The 23,911-nt window shown below is 44.4% G+C and overlaps 1 protein-coding gene across 2 annotated transcripts in view; it reads right to left on the reverse strand.

The window, feature by feature from the left end:
- The window catches only part of KAT6A (lysine acetyltransferase 6A), an 81,700-nt gene that overhangs the window by 5,528 nt on the left and 52,261 nt on the right, over positions 1 to 23,911 (reverse strand). For both annotated transcript variants that reach the window (XM_039524300.1, XM_039524301.1), the window contains exons 10-17: positions 21,039 to 21,154; positions 19,436 to 19,577; positions 18,812 to 18,973; positions 17,631 to 17,724; positions 15,354 to 15,585; positions 12,760 to 12,955; positions 10,940 to 11,629; positions 9,515 to 9,815 (exon numbers count right to left, since the gene is read on the reverse strand). In XM_039524300.1, the coding sequence (XP_039380234.1) occupies positions 9,515 to 9,815; positions 10,940 to 11,629; positions 12,760 to 12,955; positions 15,354 to 15,585; positions 17,631 to 17,724; positions 18,812 to 18,973; positions 19,436 to 19,577; positions 21,039 to 21,154 (1,933 nt within the window). The remainder of the gene's footprint in view (positions 1 to 9,514; positions 9,816 to 10,939; positions 11,630 to 12,759; positions 12,956 to 15,353; positions 15,586 to 17,630; positions 17,725 to 18,811; positions 18,974 to 19,435; positions 19,578 to 21,038; positions 21,155 to 23,911) is intronic.

Genomic DNA, 23,911 nt, shown 5'->3' on the forward strand with positions numbered 1-23,911 from the left:
AATATTCCACTTAAGCAAGATACTTCCCACACCTATGAACATACATTGCACATGTGTTTACATTTGGTTCTGTTATTCAGAAGAGATCTAAGATCCAGAACTATTTCCCTTTCCAGTCATTGCTGAAATTGATTAAAAATCAAAGTAATTATATAGATCCAGTAGAACACCAGAGTTACGAATTCACCAGTCAACCACACACCTCATTTGGAACCGGAAGTCAGCAATCAGGCAGCAGAGACAAAAAAAGCAAATACTATACCGTACAGTACCGTGTTAAACATAAAGTACTAAAAAAAAATAAAGGGAAAATCTAAAAAAAAAGATTTGACAAGGTAAGGAAATTGTTTCTGTGCTTGTTTTATTTAAATTAAGATGGTTAAAAAAAGCAGCATTTTTCTTCTGCAAAATAAAATGTAAAAGCTGTATTAAGTCAATGTTCAGTTGTAAACTTTTGAAAAAACAACCATAACATTTTTTCTGAGTTACAAACAACCTCCATTCCCAAGGTGTTCATAACTCTGAGATTCTACTGTAATTTAATTTGGCAGCTGAAGAACACTTAGTTTCTGCATAAATAATAAAAGGAAGCCACATTTTTCTCTCTTTTGTCTATTTTTTGATGGATCAATTTTCACATTTAAGCTACTTTCCAAATGTTATTATAGATTCATAGATATAAGGCCAGAAAGGACCATTGTGATCATCTAGTCTGACCACTGGTATAGCACAGGCCCTAGGACTTCCTTGAATTAATTCCTGTTTGAACTAGAGCATTTCTCTTACAAAAATATCCAATCCTGATTTAAAGTTTTGAGTGATGAAGAATCCAACACAGCCCTTGATAAATTGTTCCAACAGTTACAAATTTGCACCTTATTTCTAGTTTGAATGTATCAAGCTTCAACTTCCAGCTCCTGGATCGCATTATACCTTTCTCTGCTAGACTGAAGAGCCCTCTATTTCTGCTCCCCATGTTGGTACTTATAAATTGTGATCAAGTCACTCTTAACCTTCTCTTTATTAACTTAAACAGACTAAGCTCCTTGAATCTCACTATGAGGCATGTTTTCCAATCCTTTAATAATTCTTGTCTAACCAATCACCGTATTTGAGGTCGGGAAGGAATTTTTCCCCAGGTCAGATTGGCGGAGACCTTGGGGTTTTTTTGCCTGCCTCTGCAGCATGGGGCACGAGTCACTTGAAGGTTTTAACTAGAGTAAATGGTGAATTATCTGTAACTTTAAGTCTTTAAACCATGATTTGAGGACTTCAGTAACTCAGCCAGAGGTTAGGGGTCTAATACAGGAGTGGGTGGGTGAGGTTCTGTGGCCTGCAATGTGCAGGTAGTCACACTAGATGATCACGATGATCCCTTCTGACATTAAAGTCTATAAATCTTGTGGACATCAGACCTGGACATAATACACCAGTAGTGGTTGCAGTACCAAATACAGAGGTAATGTAACCTGCCTACTCCTACTCAAGACTCCCCTGTCTATACATACCAGGATCACATTAGCTCTTTTCGCCACAGCATCACACTGGGAGCTCATGTTCAGGTGCTTATCTACCATGAGCCCGAAGTACTTTTCAGTCACTGCTTTCCACGACAGACTTCCTCATGCTGGAAGTATGGCCTACATTTTTTGTTCCTAGAGTGTAATTTTGGCTGTATTAGCACACATATTGTTAGCTTAAATCCAGCTAACCCAGAGATCTAGATTGCTCTGTATCAGTAGCCTGTACTCTTCATCGTTTATCACAGACATTCTTGCTCTTTATGGGCCTGTTCCTACAAGATGCTGAGCACTGTCAAGTAGAGTTTGTGAAGTCAAGGGGAAGTTGGAAGTTTTTGATACTTCTCTTAGTCTCTCAGCACCGTGTAGGACTCAGTCCAACCCGCAGTAAATCATTGAAAAATTATTAGTTCCTATATGTTTTCATACTTTGAGTTTAAACCAATGGAGTCACCCTAAACAATTTCTCTCTCTCTCTTTAGTGTTAAATACTTCAAAATTATTTGAAAGGTGTTGTCCTACTTCCCATTCAATTGACATTTAGTCATGCTGCCCCATTTGGTTCTTTAAAAAACCAGTTACTAACCTTCCATAACTGTTGTTCTTCGAGATGTGTTGTTCATGTCCATTCCATGTTAGGTGTGTGTGCTTGCCACATGCACTGGTGCCAGAAGTTTTACCTGTAGTGGTATCCATAGGGGACTGGCTCCGATGCCCTCAGGAATGGCGTGCATATGTGCCGACTGAAGGGGCGCCGCTGGCTCCCCCCTTTCTCAGTTCCTTCTTGCCGAAACTCCGACAGAGGGGAAGGAGGGCGGGTCATGGAATGGACATGAGCAACACATCTCGAAGAACAACAGTCACAGTGATGAGTAACTGTTTTTTCTTCTTCAAGTGCTTGCTCATGTCCATTCCATGTTAAGTGACTCCAAAGCAGTATCTGTGGAGGTGGGTAGGAGTTCATAGATGTGTTGATTGCAACACAGCTCTGCCAAAGCCAGTGTCATCTCTGGCCTGCTGGGTGATGGTGTAGTGGGTTGTGAAGGTGTGCACCAAATACTACGTTGAGGCCCTGCAGATATCCTTGATAGGGACTTATGCTAGGAAGGCTGCTGACGATGCCTGAGCTCTCACTGAATGTGCCGTCACTATCGATGGAGGTACAACCTGCGCCAAATTGTAGCAAGTACAGATGCAGGTAGTAATCCAAGACGAAAGCCTTTAAGACGACACTGGGAGGCCTTTCATCCTGCCAGCCACCGTGACAGAGTTGAGTTGATCTATGGAAGGGGTTGGTATGCTCTAAGTAGAAAGTCAGAGCCTGCCTGACATCTAGAGCATGCAAACGCCTCTCCTCGTTGGACGTGTGAGGCTTTGGGCAGAACATCGGGAGGAAAATGTCCTGGTTAACATGAAAAGGCAACACCACCTTTGGAAGGAAAGTAGGATGGGGACCCAACTGAACCTTGTTCTTGTAGAACACCGTGTATAGGGGCTCTGAGGTGAGGGCTTTAATCTCGGAGACTCACCTCGCTGAAGTGATAGCCACAAGGAAAGCAATCTTCCACGGCAGATGTGCAAGAGAACAGGAGGCTAGAGGTTCGAAGAGAGGGCCAGTGAGCATAGAAAGGACTAGGTTGAGGTCCCATTGGTGCACCAGGTCCTGGACTGGTGGAAAAAGCCTTTCAAGGCCCTTAAGAAACCTGATCGTCATTTCATGTGAGAATACCGATCTGCCCCAGATGTGGGGATGGAAAGCCGAAATGGCTGCCAGGTGCACCTTGACCGAGGAGAAGGCCTTGATGTTTTAGGTGAAGCAGATAGTTCAGAATGGACTGCAGAGAAGACTGGGTCAGGGAGATCCTTTGCTCCGATGCCCAGCAGGAGAAGCACTTCCACTTTACCAGGTAAGTCACTCTAGTGAAGAGTTTTCTACTCTCCAACAGAATGTACTGGACTTGACTAGAGCAGGCCTGCTCCTTTGGGTTCAGCCACACAGCATCCACACTGTGAGGTGGAGAGAGGCAAGGTTCGGATGCAGCAACCTCCCGTGATCCTAACAGTAGGTCTGAGCAGTTGGGAAGCATTCATGGGGACTATGTTGCCAAATCCATGAGCATGCTGAACCAATGCTGGGGCGATCATGATGACTTTGGCCCGGTCCCTCTTGATTGTCAGGAGGGTCCTGCTGAGAAGCGGGATTGGTGGGAAGGTGTACATCAGGTCAGGAGGAAAGCGTCTGAGAGCGATCTGCTGTCAAGCCCTTGAAGGGAGCAGAACTGGTGGGACTTCCTGTTCCACCTGGTGGCAAACAGGTCCACTTGGGGAGTTCCCCAGCTCTGTAAGATCATTCTAATGACCTCCGAGTGGAGGGACCACTCATGGTGAGAAAAAAACAACATGCTAAGGTGACCAGCCAGCATGTTTCGGACACCAGGAGATGTAGAGCCTTGATTTATATGGGGTGCCAGATACAGAAATCCCACAGCAGGAGGGCTTCTTGACAGAGGACCGAGCTCCTCCTTGCCTGTTGACATAAAACATGGAGGCTATATTGTTCATCAACACCTGTACCACCTGATGGGATAACTGCGGAAGGAACAATTTGCAAGTCAAACGGATGGCCCTGAACTCCCTGACACTGATGTGCAATACCAGCTCTTCCTGGGATCACAGCCTCTGGGTCTTTAGTGATCCAAATTGGCTTCCCACGTGTCCAACACTAGCACCATTGTGGGTTTTGGGGTCACGAAGGGTACTCCTTCGGGCATGTTTACTGGATTGGACCACCATTCCAGAGCAGTAAGTACTCATTGTGGAACTGTGAGGACTCTGTCCAGGTGGTGCCTGGCTGGGGTGTAAACTGACACCAGCCACATCTGGAGGGGTCTGAGATGTAGTCATGCATGTCGAATTAAATACATGCATGCCACTGTGTGCCCTAGCAACCTGATGCATACCCTGGCCATGGTGATTGTGTGATTGGTGAGCTGGGTGATTAGGCCTGATATTGCCTTGAATCTGGGTTCCAGGAGAAAGGCCCTGGCTCAGATAGAGTCCAGAACTGCCCCAATGAAATCTATTCTCTGCACTGGAACCAATGTGGATTTTTGTTCGTTTATCAATAGACCCAATGCTCAGCAAGTGACTTGGATCAACTCGATGCTGCGATGAACTTGTACCCTCGAACGACTCTTGATGAGCCAACTGTCGAGGTAAGGGTAGATTTGAATGCCCTGGTGCCTCAGATAAGCTGCGACCACCCATGCATTTTGTGACCACCATTGGCGCTGTAGCCAGGCCAAATGGAAACACTACAAACTGGTAGCGAGTTCGCCCCACTACAAACCGCAGGAACCTTCTGTGTCCATGGAAAACTGAAATATGAAAATACGCGTCCTTCAAGTCGAGGGCAGTGTATCAGTCTCCAGGATCCACAGAGGGGATAATGGAGGCCAAGGAGACCATACAGAAGTTCAACTTTTTGAGGTATTTGTTGAGGCCTTGCAGGTCCAATATGGGACACAGACCCCTTTTGGCCTTCGGTATCAGAAAGTACTAAAAGTAGAAACTTTTCCCTCTTAGATGCATGGGGTCTTCCTCTACAGCCCCTACTCGCAGGAGGGCTTGCACCTCTTGAGTGAAAAGTTGCTTGTGAGAAGAGTCCCTGAAGAGGGATGAGGTTGCCGTTAGGCGCACCTGCAAAATACCCGCTTGCTTCCAGGCTGGTAGTGGGGCAGAGCCCAAGTGGGAGGAAGGAGCTAATTGTTGGCCTTGATGGCGCTTGTAGCCCTTGCCCTTCTTACAGTAGGGCTCTGGTCAGGCCTGACCACTTGGTCTTTGAGGCTGCTGCGGTTTAAGCCTCTTTCTAGCAGAGGCCGGTGTATAGAGACCAAGGGAACGTAGAGTAGACCATGAATCCTTAAGCCCATGTAACCATGTCTGTTTGTTCTGCAAATAGGGCTAGGCCATCGAAAGGGAGGTCCTGAATTGATTGTTGAGCCTCCGTCGACAGCTGTAGTGATGGACCTGGCCGCTGAGTTCACAGTGTCAGAGGGGGCCTGAAGGGAGGACTTTGCCACATTTCTCCCTTCATCTAAAATGGCCAGGAACTCCTGCTTGGAGTCCTCTGCAGTGAGTCTGTGAAGTTGGCCACAGGCTACCACACATCAAAATCATATCTACTAAGGCCTGATGGTTTGCCACTCGTAATAGAGGCTGGCAGATGAATAAACTTTTCTGCCAAATAAGTCTAGCCTCTTGCCATCTTTGTTTTTGGGAGTTGCCCCAGGTTGTCCCTGCCTGTCTCTCTCGTTGGCCGCAGAGACCACTAGAGTGTTCGGATCCGGGTGGGAATATAAATACTCAAAGCCCTTCGCAAGGACTTAATACTTCCTCTCTGCCCGTTTGGAGATAGGCGGGAGAGAGGACAGGGTCTGCCATAAAGCTTTCACCAGCTTTACTACTCCTTTGTGGATTGGGAATTCAACCCTAGACAGGGCCACCAGGGCCAAAATCTCAAATAAAGTATCAGAGGGTTCTGCCAGCTCCAATGCTTCCCATCCCAGGTTTGCGACCACCTGCTTTAGCAGCTCCTGGTGTGCTTTGGCATTGTCCTGTGGCACTGTTTGGGACGGTCCTGCCACTGCCTTGTCGGCGAGGGTGGGAGGAGGGGCTGGCTCAGCGTCCCCCGCACTGCATGGGTGGCCTCCACCAAGGTCAGAGGATGCTCCTGGGCACCTTGCTCAGACCCTTCTTCTGAGTCCGGAGGGGGGGTGGGAGACTGCCGCTGACCTCCTCTCTGGATGCCCCCAACACTGAACGCTGCATCTGGGTTTAAATAAATAAATATATGGAGATATTCCTATCTCATAGAGCTAGAAGGGACCTTGAAAGATCATTGAGTCCAGTTCCCTGCCTTCACTAGCAGGACCAAGTACTGTCCCTGACAGATTCCATCCCTCCCATCCCTAACTGGCCCCCTCAAGGATTGAACTCACAACCCTGGGTTTAGCAGGCCAATGCTCATACTACTGAGCTATTCCTCCCCCACAATGCCACAGGTTCCAAAAGTGCCATGAGGTAGGCCACTGGCCCTGGGGCCATGCACTGGCTGGTAGCCCTGGTGGAACCCTCCCAGATATGGCTGGGTGTGCCTGGCTTGAGGAACCTGCCATCTCTTCAGCCTCCGAGCCTGAGGAAGAAAGTTCCTCCCTTGGGGACCACGGTGGCACTGATGCCACGTCCATGTCCCCTCCGCACCTACCATCCCGGCGTCTGCGGCTGGGGGAGAAGTGCTGGGGCTCAGGGTCCCAGTGCTGCCTGTTCAGGGACCGGTGGCGGAGCTCGGCGGATCGGCAACGGTACACCAGTGATCGACGCCTAGTGCTCTGGGAACGACACCAGGAGTCTGGCTATCGACAACTGGGCAACAGAAAACGAAGTCTCGACTCCGGAGATTGGTGCAGCAAGTCTGGTGATCTGCGTCTCAGCTCCAAGGACCACTCACGTGGTTCTGGGGATTGGCGTTGTGGTCCTGATGATCTCCGTTGCCCCGAGGAGCAGGTGGGACCGGTGCCATGATCCTGGGGACCAGTGGCATGCTTCGGCTCTGCATCGACTGTTCGGCGAGTGATGCCACACCTCGGGGGACCAATGCCAATAGTCCGGCAAATGGTGCCACGTTATGGGCAGGTTGGAAGAGCATCCCCGGGAATTGCTGCTTCGACGCCGATGGAGACCGTTGGCCAGGCCTCAATGCCAGCTTCCCTCTGGAGATGACGACGTTTTGACAGGGCATTGGTGGCACCAGCAAAGACATGATGTCTTTTGCAGCCTGAAAGGCTTCTGGCCTCAATAGAATCTCCTGGTGGCGGGGACATCTGCCACTACCTGGGGTGGCTGGTGGGTCCCTAGGAAGGCTGGATAGCCTGGCCAGCGATGCAGGTGCCTGGCTGAGCTCCAGAGATGTGCTGCCCCGCATGGGCCTATGCTCCTCTCCGGACTTTCCCTTCCCAGTACAGGAAGTTGAGGAGCGCCATCTCCTGGGGTGCTTTCTCTGCTTTTTGGCAGGTACCGGGGACTGGCGCCGGCAGCGCACTTCGCACGAATGCCACGGTGCTTGGTGAGGAGTCCAATCTTGGCGGCTCAGAGACCAGTGTGAGGGCCAACTCCATGAGGAGCGCTCTTAGTCTTATGTTCCACTCCATTTTAGTTCTTGGCTTGAAACTTTTGCTGATGCGACACTTTTTGCTAATGTGAGTTTCCCCCAAACGCATCAAACAGCTTTGATGAGGGTCATTGACCAGCACAGGCTTTTTGCAGTGATCACAAGGCTTGAAGCCCGGGGACCAGGGCATGTCCCATCCCTGAGCTAAGTCCCTTAGGGGATTATCTAACTTATCTACAGTATTATTTAGCTAACTATTAAGAGAACAATGAAAACTACTTATCTAAGAATTATTTACACAATGAGTGATAGGAAAAAAAAAACACTTCCCAAAGCAAGGAGACCCTCCAGCACCATCACTGGTGGTAAGAAGGAGCTGAGGGAGGGGGGAGCCGCGGCACCCCTCATACTGGCGCATATGCGCACCACTCCAGAAGGCGCCAGAGCCAGTCCCCTACAGATAACACTGAGGGAAAAACTTCTTGCACCGGTGCAAGTGATGAGCACACACCCCTAACATGGAATGGACATGAGCAACTGCTCTAAGAAGAACTTAAATTTTCCATAACTAGGAGACATGCTAAAATTGAGAGAAGAAAAAGGTAGGTCAAACTTCAGGGAAAACCTGGAAATGTTATGTATTAGTTTATATAATAGTTTCCCAGGGAAAGTACTGGAAGTCTCATAGCTTAAAATGGACCAGATAGATCTTTTCTCATCTCTAATTTCTACCATCACAAAACAATGTTCAAGCTGTAAAATGAATTCCCTAAAACATATGTGATGTGCAACATGCTCAAGTTATTTTTTTCAATCTTAACTATTGCACATTATGACATTTTGTTATTCTTTCTGCCCAATCCATGTTTCATTAACACTTTTTTCGCATTTAATTTTAATGTAAGTGGGGATTAACACCATAGGAACACAATGGTGATTGGTGCTATATAAATAGCAAAGATAGACAGAATTACATCATTACCTCTTCAGCATTTAAGTACCTTTAGGAATGATTCTCCTCAGCTAATGAGAAGCCAGTTGAGTACTATGAATTACTTAGGAAGTTCCAGTAAGAATCATTGAAGGTGGCATGAGAACAGCAAACATCTCTTTCTTATGGTCCTTTATTTTTATTTGGCTGTTTGCCCTCATACAATGTAGGCAATCAAAGAGTCCCCACAGGGTATATGCAATGTATTAGGCAATAATGGAGCATATAACGACTGTGAATTAGGTTATTAGTGAAATACTTGAATGAGAGATGCTATGTCTATAGTGTTACAGCACACTAAATGCCACAGTTCAGACCAAATTTATTTTTCTTGTCTGTATTAAAGGTTTAGGACCAGAGCACTTTGGGGAAGGATTAGAAATTGAGGGCAAGTATACCCAATATAAATGAGGAATAGATCCCCAATAAACCCTTTACTGTCCATTCCTCCCACTTTATTTAGTCACTGTAAGGGGATGCTGAGTAAGACGTCCCTGGGATTTGCTTTGCTTTTATTTCTCTAAGTAACACCTTTGCGTAACCATTACTGCAGCCACATATATTTCCTTCACTAAGGAACTGGAACAGATGAAATGTGAAGATGACCTGTTATCCTCTTCACATACTGAGATGATACTTAAATATAAAAATAAATTTTTCATATGAGTTATAAATATCAGAGGTTGGTTTGATTGGTAATCTGTGCCTAGTTAGATATTTTGTCTGGAAATTACAGGGCAGTGTATACCACTTCCTGAGGGATTAAGGCTATCACTCACTCAACACCCTTAATTATATCAAGGTGCCAATTCACAGCTTGCTCATGAAACATACCGTTAGTGTCATCAGACTCCTCTTCATCTTTGGACTTCCTCTTAGAGGAGGGTCTGCGCCTGAGGGTATCCTGGGGGGGTAAGTGGCGAAAGTAGCCCCGGGTGAACAGTTCACTCTCATCCTCTTCCTCTTCCTCCTCGATCTCAAAGGTAGGCTCTAATCGGGGCATTGGTCTCTCAGAGTCCGAGTCCTCAAAAGGTTCATCCAGTACCTCTGTGGTCTCAGAGATTGTTTCAGTGACAACACTGCTGTTGTGGTGCTTGCGCTTACGGACTCGCCTCTTCCGATGGAGAATTGGTTTCTGGGTGAAGGGGGGGAAAAGGCATTTGATCACATACAGCAAAAATAAACCACTGAAAAATGGAAAAAACAAACTTCTGAATTCAACAGTCTGCATGGGCTCAGGATAGCCTCCCCTCCAGAATCTAGACACTACTGAAACCATGGCCCAGATTCTGCCCTCAGTGATTCAGGTGAACATACAGAGGAATACTACTACTGCCCTGCTCTTGTATAGCAATTTTGTCAGTAGATCTCAAAGCACTTTGCAAAAGAGATCAGAGTCATTATCATCATTTTACAGATGGGGAAACTGAGGCACAGAGCAGTGATATTAGTTGCCCAAGCTTACCCTATAGGCTAGTGGCAGAAATGGGGCTAGAACCCAGCTATTCTGAGTTCCAGTCCAGTGTTTTATTCACTCGGCCACACTTCTATGAAGGTAACTGGATTTACACCAGTGTAACAGTTTGTAAGAGCTGAGGATCAACAATCCATCCATGACCTGCTATATAACTGTTCGGCAGGTTTAGTGTCCAACAGGATCACAGCTAACTAACATCATTTCAGCACATATGTATGTGAATTAAAACCAGCTACACAGATCATGCAGAAAAGAGGATTTCTACTTTTTGTTTGCAGCATCCTGCCACTAAACACAAGGTTTTCTTGGTCATGTTTATAGAATTCGTATCTCCAAAGTCAGGCATGGTGAAGCCCTCACACTGCAATTTATTTTAAACTTGCTGATTAGTTAACATTGTTTTGTGAAGCTTCTTTTCCAATGAATGCTATTTCCATGTTTACTGCATTGTATATGACATGACATAGATGTATTTTATAACAGAAGGGAGTGAAAAATAAAAAGCCTAGGGGAACATGGGAAAGCTTAACTTCGTGATACAGTAGAAAGTGTCTACTAAAAGAGTTGGCAAAAGTGTTCTCCACACATTGCCTTCTCTACACATTCGAGAAACAAGGACAGTCCCTCAGATTATTTGAAAAGAGGCAGATCTGTTGCTATATTGTAACTTGTGTAGCTTTAAACCAAGTCTCTTCAGCAATGGACCCCAATATGATACCAGTCCAGGGAGAACACGTACTGCAGCATGCAGCCAGAGATGAAGGAGCACAAGAAGCACGTACCTTTCGTTTTAATGTTGGCTTGGTGAGAACAGGTGGAGAGTTTGAACGAGGACTCACAGGCTCATCCTCCTCCTCTTCGCTACTCTCACTAAAGCACCTCAGGAGAGTCCTATCCCCATCACTATAGCGCCGGGGTAATCTGTCACACTCCTCTGTGAATCTGCATTTCAGGGGCTCAGTGCTGTTCTTTAGCTGTCCCCTCCACATTTCCATGCCTTCGCTATATCGCCTCCGGGGGGCTGATGACTTTTCAGCTTTGCTATACTGTCCCTGAGGGACTGCAGACTTTTCCTCATCTTCACCATAGCGCCCCCGTATGGCTGGAGATTTCTCCTCACATTCTCCACATCGCCCCTGAGAGACTGCTGACTTCTCCTCGCATTCACCACATCGCCCCCGCGAGGCTGCTGACTTCTCCTCGCATTCACTACATCGCCCACTGGGGACTGCTGACTTCTCCTCCATGAGCAGTTTCTGTTCCTTCTCACTAAAGGGCTCCTGCAGCTTTTTGCCTTTTCGGCTCCATCGGCCTCTCCGTGATGTCTGGCTGTTTGCAGGAAGACTATCCAGGGGAAGAACTTGTTTATTTGGCCGTGTAGAATTGTCTGGAATTATGTTTGGCTTTTTTTCACTCCCTGTAGGAGAATAAGGCTCTTGTTCCTTCTTCTCCCACAATACAGATTTTACTACCTGAATTAAATAAAAACAAATAAATTTCACATATTTTATTTAAATTATGTTTCCATCCTGAACCCCATCCTAAAAAAGCTCTTGACAAGACAAAGCACAGTACTGGAAACTGAAGGACTCAGAACAAAGTATCAGGGATGACTCCTGGGAACTGCAGAATGGCAAATGGATAGCTCTCAAAGGGCAGCAAAGGGGTTCCAAAATCCCACTTTGATAATGTTCTCCCACAAGCAGCCTGACAGCTTATTTCTACCACCAGTGGCCATTAATTTACTGATACCTGCTGGAATGAAAATATAATAATCTTACACCAAAGCCAAGTATCTGTTAAACCTTGGAGGAAGTGGGATGTAAAAGCCCTTTTTCCAGCTATTTGCATATGGTCAAAGACAACAGAAGTAATTTTCTATAGCAATGTAGAGTCAAGTGCATTTCACGGTTTAAATGCTATAGCAGTGTGCAATCAGCTTGTCAACAAGAGTAAGGTAATCTACTTGGGTCACTCCTCAATGCTGTTACTGACGTGACAAAGTGCATTGCTTGAGGATATGATAGCCTCCTAGTTTCCCATTGCTTTATGGGCAATGATATAAGGGCAGAGTTACACTGCTTTGGTGCTCTTCACTGTGTATTTTCATACTGCTAACGTCTTCTGCATTTTTAAGTGTAAACTTAACTTTGAATATCTAGGTTCTCTAATGTTTTTGAAAAACCAAATATTATTTAAGGAAAAAAAAATCCATAGGAAAATTTCTAAATTACAACAACCTTGGTTCCATTTTTACAGGGTGTGGTCTGGGCATTTCTGTAGGTTAAAAAAATTAGTAATTGTTTAGTGACAGCAGTCCCTTTGTAATTTCCAACCACACTGCACCAGGATGGGCTCTACTTCCCTCCAGACTATGCCCCCTTTGGATTTCACTTTTCTGGTTTCTGATCTGAAAATAGACAAGCAACCTAACCAAAATTCTGATGTCTTCTACCATTAAATAAAACCCCATAGCTTCCCATTTAAACTTCTAGACTGGAAACAAAACACCTGTATTGTCTGGGGAAGTACAAGAGCTGACTGAGTAGGACTGAAATGGCTATGGTCTATATAAAGAGAAGAGATTCACTCTTACACTGACCTCTCTTTCCTTCTGCTGCTGCTCTTCATTTTCTCCTTCCTCAGTCTCTTCCTCTTCATCCTCAGAGACAACAGTGTTGGAAACTATAACAGGTGTCCAACGCAGACATTCTGGATCTACATCTACAGGCCGGAGATTCACCTGGAGCTTTGCCATATGATCCTGGATAAGTTTCTCCCGACGAACAATAACAAATCTGGGAATAGAGAAAAATCCTTCAGTCTGCCATAGGAGTGGTGCACACTGTAGACACAGAGAAACTGATGCAAAGCAAGATATGATAGAAGGACTCTCTACCCTCAATCAATGCCCATCATGTCAGGAGTCAGGAAGGAAAGGTAGCAGAGGACAGTCTGACAGGACAATATTCTATCATCTGAGATATCCTAAGACTGGGAGGGAGGGCACCTTCAGTCTTTAGAGCAGTGGTTCTCAACTTATTTATCGTTGTGGGCCGCTATGCTGAGAACCACAGTGCCCCCCAGCTAACTCCCCTGCCCACCTAACACCCTATGCTCAGAGCCCTCTGCCCAGAGACCCCTCCACAGAGTAGGGCCAAGAGTGGAGAGCTGGTCGTGCGGCAGCAACCCTGACCCCAGACCCTGCTGCGTGGGGCCAGGGGGCAGTTGGCTGCCTAGACCCCAGAGCCCACCCCGCGGCAGGATTGCCTGGAGTTCATCTTGCAGTAGGGTTGCCCAGAGCCCGCCCTGAGGCAGGGCAGCATGGAACATGGACCTCGCTGCACAGCAGGGCAGCTGGGAGCTGGCAGCCCGGAGTATTTAGCACACACCTGAGTTGGGCTGCAGCTATGTGCTAATTGGGCCACACGTTCAGAACTGCTGCTTTAGAGAGACAGCACGCATGTCTTTCCATTCCTTGCCACTGGTAACAAGCATATTGTTAGCTACAGAGCAAACTGCAAGTTGAACATTACAACCTCATTTGATTTTAGGGGTAAATAGTGAGGTGGCAAAGTTTGCAGATGATACAAAATTACTCAAAATAGTCAAGTCCAAAGCTGACTGCAAAGAGTTACAAAGGGATCTCACAAAATTGGGTGACTGGACAACAAAATGGCAGGTGAAATTCAATGGTGATAAGTACAAAGGAATTCACTTTAGAAAACATAATCCCAACTATACACACAAAATTATGGGGGTCTAAGTTAGCTGTTTCCACTCAGGAAAGAGATCTTGGAGTCACAGATAGTCCTCTGAAAACATCTGCTCAATGTGCAGCAACAAAAAGAAAAGCTAACAAAATGTTAGGAACCATTAGGAAAGGGATAGATAATAAGACACAAAATATCATATGATATTATATAAATCCATGGTATGCCCACACCTTGAATACTACTTGCAGTTCTTGTTGCCCCATCTCAAAAAATATATATTATAATTGGAAAAAGTAAAGAGAAGGGCAACAATGATTAGGAATATGGAACAGCATCCATAGGAAGAGAGACTAAGATGACTTGGACTGTTAATCTTAGAAAAGAGACAACTGAGCTAAGATATGATAGAGGTCTGTAAAATCATGAATGGTGAGGAAAAAGTAAATAAGGAAGTGCTATTTATCCCTTCACTTAACACAAAAAGCAGGGGTCATCCAATGAAATTAATAGTCAGCAGGTTTAAAACAAAGAAAAGGATGTACATCACACAACGCACAGTCAACCTATGGAACTTGTTGCCAGGGGATGTTGTGAAGGCTAAAAAAAAAAAAATTAGATAAGTTTATGGAAGATAGGTGCATCAATGGCTATTAGCCAAGATGGTCAGGGATGCAACTCCATGCTCTGGGTGTCCCAAAGCCTCTGACTGCCAGAAGTTGGAACTGGATGACTAGATGGATCACTTGATAATTGCCCTGTTCTGTTCATTACCTCTAAAGCATCTGACACTGGCCACTGTTGGAAGACAGGATACTGGGCTAGATGGACCATTGGTCTGACCCAGTATAACCATTCTTATGTTCTTAGATGAGGGTATTAAGACTGTGGGATTGGGTGTATGTAAACTGGGGGAGAGGCAGCCTAAAATGAAGGGAAGGAAAGGTTAAGAGAGAGAGACACTCTTTACTTAGGGTACATATCAAAGACTTAATGCTACTCAAGAACACAGTCAAAAGGCTAAGTCCCAACGACAAAAATATGCTTTAACTGTGTTCAGGGACATCAGTGTTATAACCTGAGCAGCTGACCTGGTCACTTTTATAATGTAAACAAGACCTTTGTTGCAGGACAAAGAGTACCTTTGCTCATGTGATTTTGAATGACACTATACCATACCACCTCCCCAAAGAAATAGGAAAAGTAAAAAAAAACACCACATCACTGCTACTGTGTAAGAGCTGATGGTATTTTACTTGGCTTTGATGTTCAGATTATATATTTGCCCTTCTCAACATTCACCCTGATTATTGGCATATTACTGTGTGATATGTCCTGCTAGTGCTGTCTGAGCAGTCAGAGCTGGCCCCTGGGGAGCAGGAGAGATGTTACACCACCCAAGTCTATGAATGTGATCCCTCCCCCAACTCTATACAGCTCTATCTGGATCCCAGCTGGGAAGCAGTGGGATTGCTATACTCACTGGTCCTTGCGGAAGTCAAGCATTCGCAGGTGATGCAGAGTGGAAGTGATGTCTTGAGGGCAGATTCCAGTGAGTTTGCTTAATTTTTTGATGCTGATTTGCTTGTCATTTTGATGATAAAGGCACTCCAATATTACACTTTTCCAATAAGCCATGTACGAGAGACGGCCCAGATCAGACAATGGCTTCTCCGGGGACCCTGCTTGGCCCTCACGCTTTGATAGCAGATAGCCTAAGGAAACACAAAGCAACTTCTCACAAATACTGGCATACATAGATACCAACTATTACATCCTACCCCAGTGCCAACATTATAGAGAAGTTTGTACAGTGGCATTATTCCAAAAAAGACATGGAAAGTGTTTGAAAACCAAGACTATATCCTGCATCTACAGGAGACACCGAATAATCTGTCAGATCTCTTCCATCTCTAACCTCCATTATTCTATAATGCATTCAGAGTTTTATAAACTGCATCCTGCTTTGATTACAGATTAGGGGAGGGAGATAGCTCAGTGGTTTGAGCACTGGCCTGCTAAACCCAGGGTTGTGAGTTCAATCCTTGAGGGGGCCACTTAGGGATCTGGGGCAAAATCAGTACTTGGTCCTGCTAGTGAAGGCAGGGGGCTGGACTTGATGAGCTTTCAGGGTCCCTTCCAGTTCTATGAGATAGGTGTATCTCCATATATTTATTTATGAGCTATTACCACTAGATGGCACAATCTGCCTATTTTGAACCTAAAGAGACAATATGGGTGTTATCTTTTATTGGACTAACTTCTGTTGGTGAGAGACACAAGCTTTTGAGCTTACATTGAACTCTTCTTCAGATCAAGAAGAAGAATATAATGAGAAAGTGCCTTGGAACTGGTCTCTGGATATTGAGCATGCAGTTAAAGTGCAGAAAGCCTTCTAAATATCCTTTTCAAATTTATTTTATAGTACACTAATATAGTAATTACAAAACAGTGAACTGTTACTCTACTGTTTTTAATCATTAATGAAAGACAAGAGGGAAAAGAAATATTTCATAACTGACTTCAGCCTAAAACAGTAGCAACCTTCTCCTCAGAGCACACCCAAATATTTTTGTGCTTGTGAAATTGAATATTCAGGCACAAAACTTGATTAAAATGATGACTGAGGATTTCAAGGGGAAGCACGTATTCCCACCACTTGGCTGAACTAAAAAAACCCAAACCTTTTCTTAAAAATATTATGTTGGGAAACTTCAGTTAGAGCCCTGAGCGTCTCATATTCTGGTACTGACCTAGAGAGCTCTAATGGGCCTACGACTGCCTGTCTTCCTGTGATATACTGCCATAGTTGTGATCAGAGGAGGCGAGGATGCTAGATATAACAAAGGCAAGTCATTCCCTACAGAGCCAGGGGCTCCCACTCCTAGTCTGAAATAACCCAGATTTGTTGACTTTCAGGGCATTTTGTATGGCCCATGTGTTTCACCTGGTCCTTGAAGAGACTTAGCACTGGTCTACTCAGGGAAATTTATTGGCAGAACTATTCCAGTATAGTTGTACAACTATAACAACCTGTGCGGACACTAATTCCAGAACAAGAGTGTCGATACAGGGAGTTAGCTCAGTAGAACTAGAGTGGTATAACTATACCAGTATCATCGTGCTGGTAAGTGCAGACAAGCTGACAGTGGAGACTGAGGTACTGACCAATGTAATGGGATGTTATTGTTTGTATTTAGAGACGCTGGTCAGTAAGAGGAGCTGACTGAAATTTGTTTTTGAGTTCATAATTTTCTATAATTGACAGAATGCTCAGAGCCTGTGTGTAGGTGGGTTTGATTACTCTAAATCAAAAGATAAAATAAACTATTATTAGCACCTGCTTGAGAAACTATAAGTCACTTAGTTTAGCTGCTGACAATTTCCACAAGCAATGTAGTTTTAGGGTTTACTTTATTTCGGAAAAAACTACTAAAGTAGGGTAAGCTTTTGCCAGAAATTCTGAACTGAGCATCTCTACAGCTTTTGGCATAAGGCACTTATGTGGTAAACATGGGAATCAGAGGGAGAATGATGTATTTGTTTTCAGCATTTAGCTTTCCACCAGTTTAAAGAGCAGATCCCAGAAGCCTGAATGTTTTTTGTGTTCTCAGAACAGAGCTAATTCTGGAGAAGGTATTTCACCCAAGAAAGTTCCTGGATACCTGTACATCTTCCCCATCTAGTCCCGTCTAAAAATATGAAAGGCCAGACAAATATGAAAAGGTGAAAAAAACATGAATGTGAAAGTGATCCTTACTGAAGTCAATGAGGAATCTGCCATAGCCCTTACGCTGGTACTGGGGAAGAATCATTATACAGGAAACATTGTACTTCTGTTGGCAGTGCTTCTCCTGATAGAGAAAAGAGAAAGAAACTTGAAAAACAATGGTTTAGTGAGATAGAAAAGAAGCTGCTGTGTGAGAGCTAGTAATTAATCCTGAACTAAAGACTAAGAATGAAAGCCCCAGTCACAGCTCCTTGGGGACAGCAATGCGCATCAGCAAAGCACAGTCCCCAATGAGTTAAGATGGAACAGTACCAAGTCATTGTCATTACTACTGAAACAACCACCCCAGGAGGGTGAAAAGACTGAGACAGTGACATCTGCTACCTTCTTCAACTTAGAAACAAAGATAAAAATGACGGTCAGTGTAGGAATTTAAGTCCCCACCAGTCACTCAAAAGCACCAAAATGGAGGTGCTAAACACATTGAGATAGATTCTAACATCCAAGTAACATTGGTGTAAATCTAGAGTAACCCAAGATTCACACCACTGTAACTGAAATCAAAATCCAAGTCACTGTGTGCTGGTCTAGAAGTTGAAAGATGACCATTGATTACAGCCACTGGGGTTTTTTTGTTTGGTTTTTGCTTTGTTGCTCTGAAGGCTAGGATTGCAAGCAAAACAACTACTGCTGGGACAAAGAGACTTGAAAATGTAGCTATTTGAAATCTTATGTTTGGCTTCCTATGCTTGGCTTCTATATGGGGAACACTAAGATATTTTCAGCATCAGTGGAGTCTCCGCATTCCCAGCATACAAAATAAAAAATTTGAAATGAGGTTCAAATTGCAGACCAAGAAAAGACTTTATCTGCCGAGGAAGAGCTTAGATAGCTGTATGTGGGTAACAATGTTTACTTCACAAGCCGTTCTACCTATCACCATCAAGGGAATAGGAAGTCATTTAAAAACTTCTCCCTTTGAGCTGCTAAGTGCTGTACTAGTTCCTTTGAGGATATGCTCTGTTCAACAATATTAAGAGGAAATTTGGCTTTATTAGTTGCTACATGTCCCTGAATTCTTCATACAAAGTCTAAGGCCAGGACTGCCACAACTAACGAAAGATGCTTTGACAACACTATATCTCAAACTGACCCAGAACAGGTCCAGCTCCAAGTCCGAATCCAAAATTACTCCATGCTAAAATACTTACTTTTGAGAAATAGCCTACAAGGTGACAGCCCTTGACATCATTCTGTGTCAGCACATAGAAAAGAAATGGCTCCACATCATAATAGAGTGTCTTATGGTCCAGGAAGAGTTTTGCCAGCAAGCACAGGTTCTGGCAGTAAATGGTACTGACATTGCCATCAACCTTACAGAAATAGAGAACAAATGAAGTCATTACACTTATCACCATACAATTATCTGATTCTGTTGGATATCTCGATTTATTCTAACCCTCAAACATTAAAGAAAGGATTTCCAGATAATGCATAGTGGCTCAGATGATTCTCAAAGTGGTAGGGTACACTTTGGGGGCACTGATCACTCTGTTATATTAATATATCAGCTTGAAGGATAAATTAAACCCCATTTATGGTTTTTAACATATTTTGAGGTTACTGATCTACTCATGAACTTAGCACTATGACACTCAGGGCTATCACTCACTTCTTCATTCTTTATAGAGCTGAATGATTTAAGGACAAAGAGAGGGCAAGATTTTTAAGGGAATATGAAACCCACATGATCTATATGAATGTTTTAAAGGCATCAGTGTCACATTTTAAATGACACAGGAAAGCAGCAGTTATCACTCATTTTCCTAACTTACCTCAAAGACTGAAATATTGTTCTTTCTGTAAATTTCATTGGCTGGAGGATGAAACCAGCCACATTTCTTCATGTGCTGCTGAAGGATAGTTCTACTTTTCATATACTTTAGACAGAATTCACAAAGGTACAATTTAGGCAGCCTGTAAGTAAAGGTAAAGAAAATCAAAATCTATAAATACACTGTATGCTTTTGCTTATTAACTATAACAAAAGTACTAAATTCCTCAGTCCTGCTAATACAGAACTTGAGGGAAAATAAAATGATAAAAGCAGTCTCACTAACCGAACAACTTAACCAAATATCTGTTTCAGCCAAAAATATAAAATATACCTCAAGCCACCCCATTTCCTTATTCTATAATGAATACACATTTTACATATATTCAGTGTTCCACATACTGAAAGTATGAAACAGTATCCAATAGAAGTGGTGAAGGTCCCATTGTGTGTGTCAGCTAAAACTCTGGAGAAATACTGTACTATAAGTTCAGCATCAGGGGGTGGGTGGGTGGGTGAGGAGTGCTAGATGAGGGCTTTGTAATTTTCTTTCCTTTCAATCTCTAATTTCTATGAAGCCTTTCTCTGGTCAAGTCATTCACTTTGGTGGGGTCGATGGTGAGCCTGCTATTATTGACTTGACTCCAATTACTCTCTCCAGCTACAGTGTTAATTACAGTTATTTTAACTAATCCCACAGCATTTGGAAGATTAAGAATGATTTTTTATAGTGATCCCCGAGCCGTATGACTGGGTGAGAGAGGGTGTTTTGTGGTTTCAATCTTTCCCCTCTACGGTCCTATTTAAAGCTGGTCCACATTCTGAACTGACTTTTTTTCTGAAGGTTGGACAGCTTGTGGTTTAGACAGTTTGCAAAGTTTTCACCGAATAGAAAACAATATAAAAGCAACCAAATAAATTTTACTGTCTCCTACATGGTAGTCTCCTTGGTCAGGAAACAGAGAGATTTACCATATTTGTGTTTGATAAATGTGAGGTATTATGCTGATAACTGTAAATAAATATCTGGAAACAAAAATAATTTAGCTACAGTTCATACAGTGTAATTTTAAACAAATTATTCTTAACAACTTTTCTGCTTATTTCTTTTCCATCTCCTTCAAGAATACATACTGCTATTTCGCAGCTCTAAATCAGATTATTTCAAAGTTCACCTCAGCACAAACTTTAACAGTTTATATTGTAATGTATGCTAAAACTAAAGAACTGATGAGACCTCAAACTCAGCTTCTCCAGTCATCTACATGTTTAGTAACAATGTATTGTCAGATCACTTAGCTTGGGAGTGCTCTCTCCCCTGGGAACACAGCATCTCAACTCTCTGCATATCCATCTTGTGATACCTTTCAAAAGCATTTCTAATACTTGCAGTATATAGGGATGTGAGAGAATTTCTCAATTTTTTGATTAAGCCTAAACAGACCCCAAGACACTCATTTCATTATTTATCATAAACCTCATAAATTTAAATACTCTTTATGTGCTAAAATTCCAGTTCACCAGCCTGGGATTTCTGCACCTGCCAGAGTAACTATCACACAATTTGTAAACACCAATGACGGTGAAGAGTTTGCACACTGTACCTTGAGTATTCCTGTGGGTATGGGGAGGAGTACCAGGTGTGGATTTCATACTTCCCAAACTCGATAACCGAAGGGCAGCGGACTTGTGGATCGGGGGGCCCTGTCACCCCTACTTTCTGTTCAAGAAAAAATATTTTTGTAAATTAGCAAATCAAATACTTATCAGTTTCAGGAATACTGTGGTGATGGGGGAGGGGAGAAATATGTTTATATCCATCTAGTCTGTCTTCCTCTACATGGCTCCATAGAGAAACAGGAAGATGCTGACATCCGCTTTTAAAGCCAGCAGCAATACCACTTACTCTTTATGTATGGCACCCAATCCAGAGACGGGAGAGCTAGCAAACATCTTCATGCCAATCAGATGCATTTAATATTACCCACATTTGCTGCAGGTCACAGCCCCAGATATAGCCAGCACCCAACAAACACTCTTATAAATCACTCAATCTAATCTTCTTTCAGTCTAGGTGCTCCTGTGTCCCCATCACCGCAATATCTAAGCAGAGAAATAGATAACTGCTGATGGTGTTCGGACATACACATACATATATCCAGTGATAATGTATACCCACCAGGGCCGGCTCCAGGCACCAGCCGAGCAAGCTGGTGCTTGGGGCGGCAGATTCCAAGGGGCAGCATTCTGTCCAATCTTTTTTTTTTTTTTTTGCGCTTCGCCGCTTCCGCTGCCCCTGCAGGTTTTTTTCTTTTTGGTTTGCTGCTCCTGCCGCCCTGTAGGGGGCGGCGGTGCGGAGGAGGGGAGCTGCTGGGAGTGGTGCCAGGTCTCCAGCAAGCTCAGCACGGCAGCCCGCCCACCGGAGCGGCGTGGAGCCCTCCCAGCAGGCGGCGCGGCAGGAGGGGCCGCATGGCGAGCGCCCCGCTTAAGGAAGCCCTGGCCGCCCCCTTCTCTCTCCACCGCCCCCGCCACTAGCTGGGGTGTGCACACTGCTGCCCGGGGTCTGCAGGGCTGGGAGTCCCCCTGCACCCGCGCGCCCGTTGCCCCGCAGGTATTTTTTTTCTTTTTGTTTTTCCTTCCCTTTGCTGTTCCGGCTGGCTGGCAGGCAGGTTTGTTTCGTGCCCCGCCCCCCTTCACTGCTCCAGCCGGCAGGCAGATTTCCTGGAATTCCCACCCCTCGCTTTGCTGCTCCGGCCAGGCAGCAGGTTGGTTTCCCTCCCAGCCCCCCGCCCCCTTTGCTGCTCCAGCCAGACGGCAGGTTGGTTTCCTGCCCCCTCACCCCCTTTGCTGGTCCAGCCGGGCGGCAGGTTGGTTCCCCCCCCAGGTTGCTGCGCCAGCCAGGCGGCAGGTTGGTTCCCCCCACCCCTTTGCTGTTCCGGCTGCTGTGCAGGTTTTGTTTTTTTTTTTTTTGCTTGGGGTGGCAAAAAAGCCAGAGCCGGCCCTGATACCCACACACGCCACATGAACTGCTGAGAGTTACAACAGTGGCAAACAAATCTCTATTTAGGGTGTGGTCACTGGTTTAGGATGTTACCCAAACTCCTATTCACTGTTCCTTGTGTGAGTTTGCTGGCAAACATTCTCCAGGATATAAGCCTTGGAATCCGGGAATTGCACACCCTCTCAATTTTTTTCAACTTGTCAGTCCATGGCCACATTACTTCAAAAGGCTCCAACACTCACATGGTTAAAATCCAAAGGTTTTCAGTGACTTTGCATTGTCACATGTCTCAGCCTGGACTGCACAGCTATTAATAAATGAGACCTCTTACCAGTAGGTTGTCAGATATTAATGTGAAGAGTGTCAGTGAAATGCCTATAAATAAATGTCTTCCAGTAGAATGAAATAGCTAAAAAGATCCTTGGCAATTGGGTTATGGCATGAGATGCTACCATCCCAAATCCAGATTTTTCCATTTAGTATAACTCTATCTGTTAAGGACTAATGCAGAAGGAGGGAAGCTCAGATTATTATTCATTCAGCTCCCCTAGGCATACACATTTGAACAAAATACCTCAAGATACAGAAAAGAGCAAAAGCCTCCTGTCCTAGAGTTTTATCTAAAAGAACCACATGGGTTAATCAGTAATGGAGGTACTCGGTTCATATTTCCTTCCATTCTTACCGAGGCTAAGTTTTTTTAGAGGCTGACCAAAAAAATTTCAAAAATTATAGTTTAGTATCTGTGTATGTCAAAAGTTCCACTACTTGAAAAAAATGCCTTTTCCCCTCAGCTTATTGATTCCATAGGCCCTTCCCTTTTAGGAAAAGCCCTGGGGGGTTGTCCCTAATAGGAAGGGAGCTAAATGAAGGAGTGACTTTACCTTCCTTTGGACAGTAAAAAGATTTTACTGAAAGACAAAAAAACCTGCGCTAGCTGGATTAAAACAACCTTTGGTGCTAAAAGCTAACACTAGTGCTAGGCTAGTATTTGGATCCCATGGTGAAATGAAAGTGCAATCACCCAACACATTTCAGAATGGGCTATATGCAACATGAGAATTACACCTGTTGACAAAAGCTAATTTATGAAGAAAGGAATAGGGAGCTTTTTATATCTATGTAAATCCAGTGAAGAATCTCCAACACTATTCTGATAAGAATCTCTATTCTTGCCTAGTCAAACACTACTGCATACTCTTCCTTCATTGCTCCTGAGAGCAACAATGCAGAGTTGGCAGTCAGTCCCAACACAATCATCCCAGGCATCGCCAGGCAGATTACAAGGAAGAAGAACAAAGAGTAATGTGCACCTGTGGCAATGTCTCCTGCGTCTGTGCCCTCGCATCAGCAATCAACCTCTCCTCCAAATGAATGCCCAGTGTAAATGTGGAGACCCAGCTCCAGTACAGCTGCTTGCACATTGCAGTAGTCAGGAGAAAGCTCCCACCAAGAGACGTACTGAACAACTCGCAG

This window comes from Mauremys reevesii, linkage group 2 (assembly GCF_016161935.1).
Source record: "Mauremys reevesii isolate NIE-2019 linkage group 2, ASM1616193v1, whole genome shotgun sequence".
Classification (NCBI taxonomy): Eukaryota; Metazoa; Chordata; order Testudines; family Geoemydidae; genus Mauremys; species Mauremys reevesii.